Raw genomic sequence first — 17,193 nt, forward strand, 5'->3', positions numbered from 1 at the left:
CAAGTAAATTTGCTTAGTGTGTGTGTGTGTGTGTGTGTGTGTAATTAATAAAGAAAACTACTGTTTTCTTCCCTATCTTTCTATCCTTTTTTTCTTTCTGCTCCATACTGAGTACACGTATATACATACTCTTCTTTGCTTTTTTTTCCTTCACCAGGAGGAAGGACTAAAACTAGACTGTCTTATAGCTGTTACAAGTTTTAATTCTCTTACTGATTTCTGCAGAAAAGATTAGAATTAAGACAGATTTAATCTTCTGGTAATTATTTCAAACAAGTATTTATAGATGTTCTCCTATGTCCTAGATATTGAACTAAGCATTAGCGATAAAATAGTCAAGTTTCTGTTCTCAAGGAGATTATAAGAACATTTTATGGTGTAGTTTGACAAATAAATATATATATGGTACTGTTTACTAATGTGATCAATACTGAGGGAGGAGAAGGTTTATGCAGGAAATAATTACTTTTGGATATTTTAAATTTGAGATACTTTTTTTTATTGATTTCAGAGAAGAAGGGAGAGGGAGAGAGATAAAAATCAATAATGAGAGAGAATCATTGACTGGCTACCTACTGCATGCCCCCTACTGGGGATCGAGCCTGAAACCCAGGCATGTGCCCTTGACTGGAATCAAACCCAGGGCCCTTCCGTCCGCAGGCTGATGCTCTATCCACTGAGCCAAACCATCTGGGTCTGAGATGCCTGCTAAGCTATCCAAGAGGAGATGATATATATGATATGGAATTCATGGGGGAGGTTGAGGCTGAGAATATAAATTTGAGGTCAAAGAGCTAGAAACTGAGCTCTTTCCCAGCAAACACAGGCAGGCCTCTTTCCTTGTCCCTTGTCCATAACCTCTCCCTTTGCAATTCACTTTACCAAACTTGGATACTGGCTTCCTTTTCCTCTTCCTTCTGCTCTTCCTTCTCTTCTTGTCATCTCTTCCTTTTCCCTAGCCTGTCTTATTTTTAAAGTATCATTTTGGCATAGTACTTTCTCTTATGCCCAGTTTTTCAGATTCTGGTAAAGTACAACCCATCTTCATTATACATACCCTCATCCAACCTCCCTTGCAAACAAAAATAAACAATATTTAAAAGCTTAAGCAATACAAGTTTAATACTAATATTAACTTTAAAATAGAAAAGTTTGGGTCCCTCTCTTCCTCTCAGATGTCATTCCCTACTGTCATGTCCCCACAGGTATATATGCCCTCTCACTCACTTTCCTTCTGGAGCACTGCAGGCTGATTTCTGCAAGTAGCAGACATTGCCAGTACCCAGAACACATTCCCAGCGAGGCGTTCCATTAACTGACTTTAGCCATGGAAGATCACTGTGCCTTTGAGCAGTAGGACACAAGTGCCAGGGAGCAGTCCTCACCAATGATTGACAGATATTGGGGTATACATACCCCAACTCCCTTGCTTCTTGGTGGGGTAACTCAGGTATGGGCTCTGCACTGTTTCCCTAAGTGTCTCTGGGAGATTCAGTTCTAGTCACCTACAATGGAGCTGGCTTGATAAAATATCCTTTCTTAAGTCCTTATCTTGATTTTGCTCCCTTATTCATTGGCATTTCTCAAATAAGCCACTTTCACACACACACACACACACACACACACACACACACACACACACAAGAAAGGTATTGTGAGTGTGTGTGTGTGTGTGTGTGTGTGTGTGTGTGTGTGTGTGTGTGAAGATATACATACAAAATTTGCCAGTTTAACCATTTTTAAGTGTATAGCACTTATGGCATTAAGTACCTTTACATAGTTGTTCAACCATTACCACCATCACTCTTCATCTCCTCAACTTGAAACTCTGTACCCATTCAACACTGTCAGTTTTCCCTGCTCCTTCCTCCCCCACTCAGTGGAAACCACCACTTTATTCTGTCTCTATGAATTTGACTACCCCAGGTACTGAATATATGTGGAATTATACAATACTTGTCCTTTTGTGACTGGCTTATTTCACTTAGTATAATGTCTTCGTGGTTCATCCACCTTGAAGCATATGTCAGAATTTCCTTTTTAAGGCCGAATAATAGTCCATTATACATTTAAACCACATTTTCTTTATCCATTAATCTTTTGATGAACACATTGCTTCCATCCTTTATTGTGAATAATGCTACTATGAACATCAGTGTACAAATATCTGTTCAGGTTCCTGCTTTCAAACCTTTTGGGTATATACTAGATTAAAATTTGGTGAATCACATGGTAATTCTATGTTTAATCTTTTGAGGAACTGCCAAACTATTTTCCACAGATGCTGCCCCATTTTATAGTTCCACCAGCAATGCACAAGGATTCCAGTTTTTCCATATTCTCTTCAGCACTTTTTTTTAAGTTGTGGTAAAAACATACATAATAGTTACAGTCTTATCCATTTTTAAGTTTATAGTTTCATAGTGTTCACTATGTTTACAGGATTGTACAAAACTGAAACTCTGTACTCAAATGATTTTCATCTTCTCCAGTGCCTGGCACCCACTGTGTGTTTTTATGAGTTTGACTACTTTAGATACCTTATAGAAGTGAAATTATACAGCATTTGTCATTTTGTGACTGGCTTATTTTACTTAGCATAATGTCTTCAAGTTACCTCCACGTTGTAGCATGTGATAGGATTTCCGTTTTTATGACTGAATAATATTCTATTCTATGAACACACGACATTTTCCTTATCTATTCATCTGTCAGTGGACATTTGGGTTGATTCCATCTCTTGACTATTGTGAATAATGTTTTGTATGTGTCCCTAAAGAATTACATGCCTTAAACTTAATATGAGTAACCTCTTGCTACATATATTTTTCTAAAATTAGTCCTTTGTCTTTCTGAGGCTTACAGGATTGGTCTGGGATGATCTGCTGAAAAGATTGAAGGTAGACAGCCCTGGATCTAAATTCTGCTTTGCTGGTTAGGTGAATTTGTTCATAATTTGTTAATATTTCTAGCAAGGTTGTTTAAAATACCATAAATAATAGATTTATACATTAAAATATAAAATACACATTTTGTGCCTAATTTAATGCCTTCCACATGCCAGGTCTTCAAAAAGTATAGTTTTTGTTAATTGGGATCACCATTATCATCTGAAGTTATTGGCTCCAGTCCCTAGATGTGTTTCACAGAGAGCAAGAGCAGATATAAAAAAACTTGAACACTGATAGTGATTGTATGCACAGATAAACAGGAGGGGAAAATTGAGTATTATCCCTCCATTCCCCTTGGGAGGGTGAGGTGGTGTTGCTACATTTTTTTTTGTCTTGCTTCCCCCCTACCTATTTTTATTTATCTCTTTTATTGAAAAGCAGGTTTGTGGGATAATCAGTAAGGAAAATAATATGACTCTCCTCCCCCACTCCCCAGAACCCTTGGTACTCTAAATCTAGCTTGTCTTTAGGTTATTTCTTAGAATGAATGATTAAAAATATAGTGTTGATAAGCAGGGGAAAGGAAGTGGGAGAGTGAAGTGGTTAGATCATGTGATATGTGCCATTTTTATTTTAAAAAAGTATTGGGATTAATCATTTATATTTGTTTCTCCCCTGTTGGATTGTAGACCCTGTGAAGACATTAATAGCATTTACTTTTTCTTTTTGTTCCCATAGCACCTGAAATAATATACATTTTATTGTATTTTTTGATGTATCTTTCAAAGTTAACTTTGTGCTTTTTCTTTCTATTTTAGATTTTCTACTTGTGGTCACATTTATGTACTATTTATTTCTGTGTGTTTGTGACTTATAAATGATTGATACTCAATAAATGGGTTGAATGAATGATTTAAACTGTCTTCAGAGTTATAGGTCAGCATTCATAAGAATAAAGCAACTTTGGCTTTACTTATCTCTATAAATTTATAACTGGAAAATATCTCAGGGTTTAAGTATTTAATTTTCAAATAAAGTAACTGGTACCAAAGATTGCAAGACTTATACATTCAGAAACATATGGTAGAGGTAAAGTTAGAAACCAGCCCTATCTCTTACTCATGGTGCTTTTCTTTCTTTTCATTTTTTATTTTTTTACTTAATTGTGATATTTTTATTCTATAGGAAACAAATAGAAAAGAAACAAGTTTATAACCAGCTTCAAAGAAAAATAGTATTTTCTATAGACTGTATGTCCAGTTTGGTTCTGTGTGTTCTAGTAAGTGTTTTCAGGGTATACGTAGCATTTCCTCAGTGATCATTACCATACTGTGGTCAAATAGAATTTTCTCAAAATTCTCTGAAAAATAAAATTTTAAATATCAGATTTAAAAAATTTCCCATGGATTATAATTCACCCCACATTTACTTAGTAGATATGTATATTAAATACTTTGGTATTCTTTAATTTGATTCTGATGATAGTCTTAAGAGTTATGTAGGGCGTAACTTTTATTTTAAAAAATTTTTAATTTTATTTTTCAATTACAGTTGACATTCAACATTTAGTGCCTGTGAAGGGCATGATTTATAAATTATTGGCACTATATAGATTTTTAAAATGAGGCCAAATGAAACTATATCACGTAACTATGATCACCTAGAGAGTAAATTATGAACCCAAATGATTTATAGGTATTTTCTTTCCACCGTGGTAAGAAAGAAATGTCCCTTTAGATATATACATTTTTTAAAAAAAATTGTCATGGTTAAAGTACAGTTAACAATAACCACTATGTCATTTTCTTTTGTCCTCTTGGGTAGAACTAACTATAAGGTGTTCAATCAGCAGACATTTGAGGGCTGCTAAGCGTTTTGTATTATACTGGATGCTTTAATGTAGTTTCACCTAGGTAGTAGTTGTCACCCAGTTTAAATAAGATTGGATTATAATATGTAAGAGTTAGGGATTATTTTAATAAGACCTAAAATTTAAAAATTCTAATTAAGAGAATGCAGTGAAAAACACATTTGGTATTTATTGAGTACCTAGAAAACAAAGTCATCTAAGTCAATTTTGTTATAAATAATTTATCTTAATAAAATAGAAAATAAGAATTTTAGAATGGTGTCTAAGATACTTAATGAAACCTTGACCTTTATTTGTGGCATTTTAGTTACCTTACATATGTCTAAGATTAAGCCCAAAAATTTAATAATAAAAATTTCAAACTCTAAATATGCAGAGACAATTTTTATGAACATTTTGGTATATATATTTTTACACTTCTTGCTTTGTATATATACTATAAATAAAGTTTATAGTATTATAAACTATATATAATTATATAGCATTAAGTTCTCTTTGTAATTTTTTTCACTTAGTAATATCATGAAAGTTTTTTAGTATAAGTAACTATTAGAACTACATGAATCCTGTAAACTGGAAGCATGCTAAGTTTTTTTCATAATTTATTAATCATTCTCCAAATGTTGGACATTTATTTCAAATGCTATCTTATTATAGAGTACTTTTTAAAAGCAGTCTTGTAAATTGAAAAAATGTTAAGATTATCAGGTTATTTATTTGCATAAAAATAAATTTGACACTACTTTTTATGTAATCTGTTCACATTACTTTGAATTTATGATAATCATAATTTCTACTCTTGCTTTACTAACTCTCTTATTTGGAACCTTTGGCTCTGGAATAAAGTTATTTATTGAGTAGAAAAGGTTTGGGTATTTTTAAAAATACATATTTTCTAGAATACAGATTTTGAAATGGAGTAGTATGCAGCAGCAAATTCATAGTACTTAGAACAAGTTAGACATGAAGCTTTGATATCTTGATATGTATCTGACATTGAAATATTTAAATGTGTGTGTTTTTTTAAATAGATTATCTTTCTCAAGGAATAGATCTTTCTGGAATTGAAGTAATAGAAAATGATCTACTTTTTATTGCAAGAGCTCGACTTGAAGTGGAAAATCAAGCTAAGCGCCTCCTGGAGCAGGGTGTGGAGACTCAGGTAATAAAAATATCTATCGCCTTCTTAATGTGGAAAATATGTCATAATACGGATTAACATTTAACTTTGAGATTACAAAAGTAATATGTTTTCATTTTGTCACTGAAGAACTATAATTTGAATTGGAGAATAGGACATAAAGTAAGTACAGGGAAAGTTATTTAGTATAATTATTCTAAAAATAGATTCTCTAAGATTTATAACATAAAATGTATGTAATCCTATATAATAAAAGTATAATATGCAAATTGTCCCCCTCGACCAGGAGTTCGACCAGGAGTTCGACCAGGGAGCAGGGCCGGGGGAAGAGAGGGAGTACCCAGCCAGTAGCCAGCAGCTGCTAGGGACCCTGGGCCTCTAGTTCAAAGAATATTTTTATGTAATGTGTATATGTAAATGGATAGTTAATATCTGGGTTGAGAGGTGTTAGGAGGTTAATGGAAACTCAGATATGGCAACAACCTACCTCTGGAGGCTGTGTTGGGAGGGTTCAACAAAGGAATATGCTTGCTTTGTTCAAAGCACTACTATTCATTTCAGCCTTTCAGCAGCCCAATAAGGTTGCTGTTACTATTATTTCTATATCAAAAATGAGGATGCTGAGAGTTTAAATAATTTTTCCCATTTTAATTATTTTTTAGTTTTTAAATTAGAGTTGATGTGCAATATTATATTAGTTTCAGGTGTACAACCCAATGATTAGACATCTATATAACTTACAAAGTGATCTTTCCAATAAATCTACTACCCATCTGACTTCATACATACTTATTAGAATATTATTGACTATATTCCCTAGGCTGTACTTTACATCTCCATGTCAGTTGTGTATCTATCAGTTTGTACTTCTTAACCCTTTCTCCTTTTTTATCCATCTATTTTATTTTACTTTATTTTTTATCAGAGATCATAAAAAGAATGATTTTCAATTTTTATTATTCCTCTAATCATTAGCTGTGATTCTTTTGTAAAAAGTAAGTTTCACTCATCAACTAAGGATACTTGGTTACCCTGAACTGCAGTTTTTAAAAAAATATGGATAAATATTAAAATTTGCACTTTTATTAAAATGTCTATACTACCCAAAGCAATCTATAGATTAAATGCAATTCTTATCAAGATACCAATGCTGTATTACACAGAATTAGAACAATTATTTCAAAATTATGGGACCATAGAAGACCCCAAATAGCAACAGGGATCTTGAGAAAGAAGAACAAAGTTGGAGGAATCATATCAAACTATACTACAAGACCATAGTAATCAAAACAGCATGGTACTGGCATAAAAACAGACATATAGATAAATGGAACAGAATAGAGAGGCCAGAAATAAACCCTAATAAACACTAATTCAAAGGAATACATGTACCTCTGTGTTCATTGCGTTATTATTTCTACTAGAGGCCCAGTGCACGAAAATTCGTGCACTCGGCGGGGGGGGGGGGGGGGGAGGGCTCCCTCAGCCCGGTCTGAACCCTCTCAAAATCCAGGACCCCTCAGGTAGGGTCCCTAGGCCTGGCCTGAGATCAGGGCCTATCGGGGCTTTCCTTCCCCAGGCTGCAGGCAGCTGGCCCCACCCCCCGCAGCTGCCACTGCTTGCCTTCTGTGCAGTGCTGACCCCCTCCTCTGCCACTGGTGTCCTCCCTCTGCAGGCGACAGGCTGGGGTGCAATGGCTTGGCTGGCCTGGGCCTCCCTCTTTCTTTGCTGGGGGACAGTGCCAGCCCTGCGAGGGGCCATCTGTCTATATGATCACCCCTAACCGCTGGCCTGCCTACCTGATATCCCCTAACCCAGCTGTGGGTAAACTACGGCCCACGGGCCGGATCCGGCTGTTCTCTACGGTTCTCTTGCTCTCCCCTCCGCTCCTTTACTTTGAATTTATAAGAATTCACACAAACACTCCATCCATGCTTTTGTTCCGGCCCTCCGGTCCAGTTTAAGAACCCATTGTGGCCCGCGAGTCAAAAAGTTTGCCCACCCCTGCCCTAACCACTTTCCTGCCTACCTGATCACCCATAACCACTGGTCTGCCTACCTGATCACCCCTAACCACTCTGCCTGCCTGCCTGATTGCCCCTATCGGCTTGCTTGGGGACGGGGCCAGCACTGACTTCCAGTTGGTCAGCCTCTGGTCCTTACTGGTCGTTTCGACCCAGGGTTTTTATATATTAAGGATATAAAAAAAATGAGAGTTTAAATAAATTTTTTTTAATAAATCCTATTGTTCAGATTATTATAGTTGTTCCTCTTTTTTCCCCCCATAGCTCCCCTACACCCGGTTCCCACCTCATGCCCTTACCCACCCCGCCCCCCAGCCCCTCACTGTCCTTGTCCATAGGTGTAAGATTTTTGTCCAATCTCTTCCCACAACCCCCACACCCCTTTCCCCCGAGAATTGTCAGTCCACTCCCTCTCTATGCCCCTGATTCTATTATATTCACCAGTTTATTCTGCTCATCAAATTTTTTATTCACTTGATTTTTAGATTCACTTGTTGATAGATATGTATTTGTTGTCACCTTGTTGTTCATAATTTTTATCTTTACCTTTTTCTTCCTCTTCTTAGAGAATACCCTTCAGCATTTCATATAATACTGGTTTGGTGGTGATGAACTCCTTTAGTTTTTTCTTGTCTGTGAAGCTCTTTATCTGACCTTCAATTCTGAATGATAGCTTTGCTGGGTAGAGTAATCTTGGTTGTAGGATCTTGCTATTCATCACTTTGTATATTTCTTGCCACTCCCTTCTGGCCTGCGTAGTTTCTGTTGAGAAATCAGCTGACAATCGTATGGGTGCGCCCTTGTAGGTAACTAACTGTTTTTCTCTTGCTGCTTTTAATATTCTCTCTATGTCTTTTGCTCTTGGCATTTTAATTATGATGTGTCTTGGTGTGGTCCTCTTTGGATTCCTTTTGTTTGAGGTTCTCTGCGCTTCCTGGACTTGTAAGTCTATTTCTTTCACCAGGTGGGGGAAGTTTTCTGTCATTATTTCTTCAAATAGGTTTTCAATATCTTGCTCTCGTCTTTTGGCACCCCCCATAATTCAGATGTTGGTACGCTTGAAGTTGTCCCAGAGGCTCCTTACACTATCTTCATATTTTTGGATTCTTTTTGCTTTTTGCTTTTCCGGTTGGGTGTTTTTTTACTTCTTTGTATTTCAAATCTTTGACGTGATTCTTGCGTTCCTCTAGTTTGCTGTTGGATCTCTGTATATTATTCTTTATTTCAGTCAGTGTATGCTTAATTTCTGATTGGTCCTTTTTCATATCTTTGAGGGTCTCACTAAATTTCTCAGAGGTTTCTAGAAGATTCTTGAGTAACCTTATAACCGTGGTTTTGAACTCTATATCCAGTATTTTGCTTTCACCCATTTCTTTTATTTGTGACTTGTTTCTTTGTCTTTACATTTTGGCTTCTTCCCTGTGTTTGTTTCTATGTACTGGGTGGGTAGCTGCTAAGTCTCCTTGAGTTGATAGAGGGGCCTTGTGTGGTTGGTGTCCTATAGGGCCCAGGGCTCAGCCTCCCCAGTCACCTGAGCAGGACGCTCTTGGTGTACCCCTTTGTGGACTGTTTGCACAGTCTTGTTGTAGTTAACCCTTGATTGCTGTTGGTATCACTGGGAGGAATTGACCTCCAGACCAATTGGCTGTGATGACCAGCTGTGTCTACACTGGAAGATCTGTTGTGCAGGAGACACCTTTATGGGGCAGGACTCACTTCAGTGGGGCTTTGGTGCTCACCAAGTCTGCCCCTTGAGTGTGTCTCTTATGGATGTGAAGAGTTGTAATCTGGTATGGTCTCACTCTGACCACTGGGTACACTGGCTCTTGGATCTCCAAGGAGGTGCAAGGTCAGCCACTGTCTGGGGCCGCCCAGCAGGAGTTACAGAGACATCTGCAGATTCCTCCTCTTTGTATGGGGTTTGGAAGTGCCCAGACAAGGCCCAGCTGTGAAGCAAGGCTGCTGCTGCTGCCAGGCCTTGGGCCTTCTTTTGGAATCTCTGGGGCTCTCTGACCAAGCTGCAGTTTGTTTTAAGCGAAAGGACCAGTCATTCATATGCAAAAGCCAATGCACACAGCTTGGGTTGGGTTGTAAATTGGGTGGGGCGGGTTCTCTGGGAATCACCAGGGTGGAGCAAACAGCAATGGCTGCCCTGAACTGGAGAAGTCCCCGGTTCTCCGTGGAGGAACAATGATCGCTGCAAGCACCTCTAGGAGTAAGCTGCCCTCATGTTCCTGTCCCGATGCCAGACAGTCCAGTTTCACCCCCTATGTGCCTGGGTCCCCCGGAGTCTCGCCTGGAACTGGAGTTTAGAGCAAGCTTGTATCTCCCTCCCAGTTTAAAGAGCAGCACATCCAGGTGCCAGCACTTTCCGCGCCTCCTCACCTCTTACCAGTCTCAGTGCACTTTCTTCACCTCTCTAGTTGTGGAACTTCCACTCAGCCAGCTTCCCTGCAGTTCTGGGGGCTAGTTGTTCTGCCGTTTAGTTGAGGTTTTGATATGGTTGTGAGAGGCAGCAAGTATAGGTGATTAACTATGCTGCCATCTTGGTTTCTCGAGAGTTTAAATAATTTATAATAGTCAAGATTTGGAAGCAGCCCAAGTATCCATCAGTAGATGAGTGGATAAAAAAGCTGTGGTACATTTATATAATGAAATACTACACTGCCATTAAAAGGAGGAAAATTTTACCCTTTGTGATGGCATGGATGCACCTGGAGAACATATGCTAAGTGAAATAAGCCAGTCAGAGAAAGCCAAATACCATATGATTTCACTCATATGTGGAATTTAATAAACAAACTGAACTACTAAGCAAAATAGAGACAGACCCATAGTTAGAGAACAGGCAGACAGTTCTGTTTGTGGGGAGGGGTATTGGGGGGATGATGGAGGTATTGAGGGGAAAAAAAGAGAGAACTCATGGACATGCACAACAATGTGGTGATTGAGTGGGGAGAGGGGTGGGTGGAGGTAGAAGAGGGCATAGAGAAGATAAATGGTTATGGAAAAATAAGTATAAGTAAATAAATTTTGCACTTTAATTACCAATTTACAGAGTAATGAGTTGATATAATAGTCACATCCAGTAGTAGCAAATGAGGCATTATTTTTTCTCTTTTTGTTTTTCTTTCATTTTTTTTAAAGTATTATGGACTCATGAATTTTTATATATTGTATTTCAATCAATTTGGTGCTGGATGAGACTGCTAGAGTTGTAGCAAGAAGCTAGACTAACAGTGGCTTACCCAAGTAGATATTTAGATGTGGGTGGTGGCAACGTTGTTCCAGCTATGCAACAAGGATTCAAATCTTTCTTTCCATGCTGTCATCTTGAGTGTCCTCTTAACTTGTCATAGTCACAAGATAACTGTCACACCCCTAGATATTACGTTCATATTCAAGGTGTGGAGATGGGGCTGTGCCAACGGCCAGCCAAAAGGCAGTGTTACAAAATCCTTTTCTAAAATTGTCAACAGACCTGTCCTTATGTCTTATTGGCCATATGTGGGTCATAGTGTCGCCCCAGTTGTCAGGAGCACTGTGAAAGCAAGTATGGAGCAAAGATGAGCAGAATTGTCAACATTGGCTTAGGCCAGGGGTGGGCAAACTTTTTGACTCGAGGGCCACAATGGGTTCTTAAACTGGACCAGAGGGCCGGAACAAAAGCATGGATGGAGTGTTTGTGTGAACTAATATAAATTCAAAGTAAAGGAGCGGAGGGGAGAGCAAGAGAACCGTATAGAACAGCCAGATCCGGCCCGAGGGCCGTAGTTTGCCCAAGGCTGGTAGGCTATTCATGAGCCATTGCCTGGGGCAGTGCACATTTCACCCCTGAAGAAAATTAGGTTTTTAGTAATAAGAAACAAGAGGGGATTAACTAGTTATTCTTGCCATAATATTTTTGGTAAAGCATGGAATGACTAGAAATTTAAAAATAAGCGATGTGTATATATTTAACTTAAAATTTTATATTAAAAGATTAAGATTTGGGGCTTGACTCTTAATGTTTCATGATTAGTTTCATTGTCCTATAAATTTCATTTTATTATTGAACACGTTTTGGTGTCCTTGAAATATCCTATCTAATAAAGAGGGAATATGCTAATTAACCATCACTCCATCACAAAGATGGCTGCACCCACAGCTGAGGCCCAGTTCCCATAAGGAGCCTTAACAAGCAATCAGCAGGGACCTAAGGCTATGCCCTCCCCCACCCCCATGGAGCTTGACAGGGGATCTCAGGCTGGCAGGGCTTGATAGGGGATCTCAGGCCGTGCCCCCCACCCAGTGGGGCTTGACAGGGGACCTCAGGCCACCTTCCACACATGGCAGGGCTTGACAGGGGACCTCAAGGTGAGCTTCCCATTCTGGTGCTGGGCTAGGGGACCTCAGGCTGCTCCCCCCGCCCCAGTGCCAGACCAGGGGACCTCAGGCCCCGCCCCCCACCAGGTGGGGCTTGACAGGGGACTTCAGGCCACACCCTCCACCCGGCAGGGCTTGACAGGGGACCTCAAGGTGCACTTCCCATCCTGGTGCTGGGGTAGGGGACCTCAGGCTGCTCCCCTTGCTGCAGCGCCCCCCCGGGGGACCTCAGGCCGCTCCCCCCACCTGGCAGGGCTTGACAGGGGATCTCAGGCCATGTCCCACACCTGGTCGGGCTTAACGGGGGACCTCAAGGCATGCCCCCCGACCCCGGTCTGGGCTGGGGGACCTCAGGCCATGCCCCCCCATCCTGGGGCCGGGCCAGGGGATCTGAGGCTGCATTCCCTGCCTGGCGGGGCTTGACAAGGGTGGGACTAGACAGGTCTGGATCTAGCCCAATGGGGGCAGGGGCGGCTGGGTCTGGGTCTCATGTGATTTTAAGGTGCATGTGGGTGGGCGGGGACTTGACTCTGTGTCCCGTGGTGTGCCCCAGACTCCAACAGGAGGAAGGTTTTCATATACATTTTACTGATTTTCTTTCATCTCTGACACTTCTATTATAGAGAAAGGGCAAATAGCAATATTAAATTATTTCCTCTAATTAATCCCCTTTTAATGTGCACGAATTTCGTGCACCAGGCCACTAGTTACCTAATATTTATCCAATATGATGAGATCCCATACAACTAAAGGTTGAGGGTTCAATTTCAGGTAAGGGCACATACCTAGGTTTCAGGTTCAAATCCCCGGTTTGGACGAGTATGGGAGGCAACCAATTGATGTTTTTCTCTCACATCATTGTTTCTCTCCTCTTCTTTTCTCTCTTCTCTCTTCTCTCTCTCTCGCCACCCCCAGCCCCCATCCTCTCTCTAAAAATCAATTGGGAAAAAACCACCATGTCCTCAGGTGAGGATTTAAAAAAAAAAGAAAGTTGGAAGTTAATAATCTCCCTCCCCCCCTATATTGATTACTCCTTTGCTCTCTTCTCCTTTTTCTTAGGATCTCTCTGTGTTATCACTTCTTTTCTGTAGACCCTTGTTCTTCCATACTATTTTCACTTTCTTATTTATCCTCTTCTTCCTTTTTCTCTCTCCTTTTCTCCTAGCCTTACTACAGCTCTTCATTTTTTTCTGCTTCTCTTTAAAACGAGCTAGAATAAAGCTGATTTTTGGTTGATAAGATCATATTATGCTATTAAATATCCTGCTTAGTCTCTTAATTTCATTTGGGTTATGTACTGTTGACTGCTGATTGTTAACAGGTTCTGAAATAATCACATTAGGTTAGCTGAGAAGTACATATCAAGCATTAATAGCTTCATGTTCCTGAATCAGAAAAGCCACTGGTGAGCTCTGAATCGAAACCAAGGTAGATAATATAATTCTTGATTTTAAATTACATTATTTAATGTGATTCTTTCTTCCTTTACATGTAATCTCCCATGCAGCTCCATTAAGTTTTCAGTGTTTTAGGCCTCTCCTGTATGTATCATGTTGTGATGTATGCACACAGATATTATAAATAGCCTTAAATATTTTGTCCTGATGTATGCCTGTTATATATAAGGTGTTGTGAGTTTATTAATACCACTCTTGATAAATAAAATATTTGGATTTTAAACTTTCTCAATTATTGTGCATCATTAGGGATTGTGCTTTTTAGTCTTAAAATTCACCTGAAAATCAGCCTAATTTTACTTAATATGTATTCTACTGAGAGTGGTTTAAAGAATTAACCTGCTTTTTGTTAAAGATCTGTTTCCTTCCTATGCTTTCTTTTTCTTTCTTTTTAGCAGTAAGGGTTATCTAAATAGTGAGAGATAACTGTTCTTTGAATTTTTGCTTAGTGACTTTGCATCTTTCTCACTATAACGCCTCTGTCTTGGGGGAAGCCAAGTGTGGGACTGTTGATAATTTCTACCTCTCCTTCCCCATGTCCCCCATCTATTTTATTTGACTCTAGAGTTTCTTATTGTTTGTTTTAATTGAATATGAAGTGGCAGCAAAGTTTTAGGAAATATTGTAGTATTTTGTTTTGGAAGTAATAAATACATTGTTTTGGAAGTAAAATTTCTTAATCTTTGCTGGTCTTTCCAGTTAAAATCAGTTAGAATCAGCTCAGACTTTATATTAGTGCATAAAACTTTGTAAACCAAGTCATTTTGTGGAATGTTGCATGGAGTATAACAGCAGAATAGCATCAGCAAAATTTATATTACATATTTGTCATTTTCCTTTTTTCAGCATGTATTTCTTTTCTGATATATGAAACCTAAAGAAAAGTAATTTAACTGCTGAAGAAATATTTTTTAGGAGAAAAAGTAAAATGTGATTGTTAGTCTTTGTGATACAAGGATTATACGATCCTTTCAGAATTCTTTTTTAATCCTCACTCAAGGATATATTTTTGTTTTCTTTTTAATTGATTTTAGAGAGAGGGAAAAGGAGAGGGAGAGAGAGAGAGAGAGAGCAACATCAATGTTAAAGAGAAACATCTATCAATTGCCTCCTGCACGCACCCTGACCTGGGACGGAATCCACAACCCAGGAATGTGCCCGGGAATCAAACTCGTGATCCTTCGGTGCATGGACAATGCTCCAGCCAACTGAGCCATCCCAGCCAGGTCTCAGACTTTTAATATATCATCCACAGTGGAATCCTTTGTCTTGTACATTTATGTAATTTTTGCATTTTATTTCCAATTAAGTCAAATTCTATCTCTGCATTTCTAATTTCAGTGATGGTAAGCTCTTTAAAATCCTGCCAAACTTTTGAGTTAATGCTGTATTTATGCTCACAAAGGTAATTTCATTTTAGCCTATAGCCTAGTAAATGCTGGAATGTTGCTTGCTGTTTCTTGGATCAATCTTTACAGTAGTCTACAGATATATCTGTTCCATTAGCTCAGTGCCAGCTGTTGCTTTGGTTACAGTGTTCCTGTTTTGGCAAGCTTTTTTAGGGATCTTAAACAACTCTGCTTCTTTTCTGAGTATGTTCTTGTGGGATTTTATTTTCCTCTCTGTAATGTTACCACGGCATTGAAAAAGAAAGAAAAAATTACATCATGTTTATTTCCAAAGCAGGTGAAATAATTTTAGTTTAATAAATAAAGTTGTTGTGCCATCTTCTGAAATGCTTTTGAAGCAGAAGTCTGTCTTGATCTACTGATGAAATTATCCTTTCTATTCTTATTACATGGTCTTCATTGCATTTTATATTACAATTTATGAAGCTGGGTAATTTCCTGTAAGGTTAAATGATTTGTTGAAGGTCACAGTGACAATTTGTAGAAAAATTATTCTTAGAATATTGACTGCCTCACTTAAAGAGAAGATATTGTCTGGAAACATTGTTGCCTTTGTAGTAGAAGTATATCTCTTTCTAGCATGGTATGTTTCAAATGTGTTTAGTCTGTCTGCTTTGAGATCTATTACAATTGTCAGAGAATATTTCCCATGTACAAAACTTGGTGTATCTGGAGATGTTTTAATGTCAGGTGTATCATGATGAATTGTTACATCCAGATGGCTCTCTGCATAGCGGTTGATGGTAAATTTTAAATATCTAATAATATAAAAAACTTCTGATCTTATCCTTTAAAGGAGAGGAAAAGCAAAAGGTCATATTTGACCTAATATGAAGAATATTTAACTTTGTCTTTTATGAAATAAATAATAACTAAAAATAATATTTGTTTCAAATGCATTGTCTTTGTGCTTGTCTTTGATAATTGGAAAATATTGTACTAACTGCTCTAAAAGTTGTAGATTTGTATCTTTTTTGTTTGTTTTTCTATTTATATATCCATTTCCACTCTACCCACCCCCCCACCTTTTAAAAGAATCCAACCCAAGTCGGAACAGCTCTTCAGGTTTTCCATAATCTTGGAACTTTGAAGAATACCATTACCAGTGTCGTGGATGGATATTGTGCCTCTATAGAAGAAAGTATCAATAGTGCGTTAGACATCAAAGTTTTGACTCAGCCTTCCCAGTCAGCTGTGAGAGGTAAGGATTTGGTTTATATTTAACTTCTTTACTTATTTATAACCAAGAAATCCTTTGAATAGTATATGAAATACTCAAGTTTCAAAGTAATTTAATGACTCATTTTTTAGTAGACAGAAAATGAGAGCAATTATGTTTCAGAATTTATTTATAACATTTTTGTGTAATCAGTTTTGGGTTGAACTGGCCAATTGGTATATTCAGAACTTCTAGATAAAAATCTATAAACTGTGACTTCATTTAGTTCAGAGGAAGCAGATGCAAGAACAAAAAAGGAACATATTTTTTTTCTCTAAAATCCCTATCCTCACATGTACTTCTTATTGAGACAGAAAATAGTTTTTTAAGGAAATGCCATCTCTACCTTAGCTTTTTGGGCTTTTCCTTATGATAATTCTGGTATTCAGGAGCAGTAATGGTGAAGATAGAAACTGATAAAAAAAAAAAACTTTGGGGAACATTACAACTAGAACAGAATCTAAAGAAAACTAAAGTCAGGGAGACTCAAGGTGGAGAGGAGTAGCACTACATTGCCCCTGATAATGACATTCATATATATAACACACTTCATAGATAGGAAAGACATGTTATGTGTACCTCTCACTGATCTAAGTAACCCCAACTCTGCATTTTTCTCCTTATATGCCTTCTTCTCTCCTATTAACATGGATGAACTGTCTGCTCCTAGCAAAGACCAAGTACTCCACTTTTGCATTAGATCCCATCATTCAAGGGCATTTCTTTAGTAGATCTCTTCTCTTTGCCACTTTATCAGTTTTTCCTTTTGTACATGTCTTTTCCATCACATATAATCATGCTAGTGTATCTTCTGCTT

General features: G+C 38.2%; 1 protein-coding gene across 1 annotated transcript in view; it reads left to right on the forward strand.

Moving 5' to 3' along the window:
• COG5 (component of oligomeric golgi complex 5) overlaps nt 1-17,193 on the forward strand; it is a 233,785-nt gene that overhangs the window by 115,629 nt on the left and 100,963 nt on the right. Inside the window, exons 7-8 of the mRNA XM_080663906.1 lie at nt 5,793-5,923; nt 16,193-16,358. Coding sequence (XP_080520032.1) covers nt 5,793-5,923; nt 16,193-16,358 — 297 coding nt within the window. The remainder of the gene's footprint in view (nt 1-5,792; nt 5,924-16,192; nt 16,359-17,193) is intronic.

This window comes from Plecotus auritus (genome assembly GCF_963455305.1).
Source record: "Plecotus auritus genome assembly, chromosome: 4".
In the NCBI taxonomy this organism is placed as follows: domain Eukaryota; kingdom Metazoa; phylum Chordata; class Mammalia; order Chiroptera; family Vespertilionidae; genus Plecotus; species Plecotus auritus.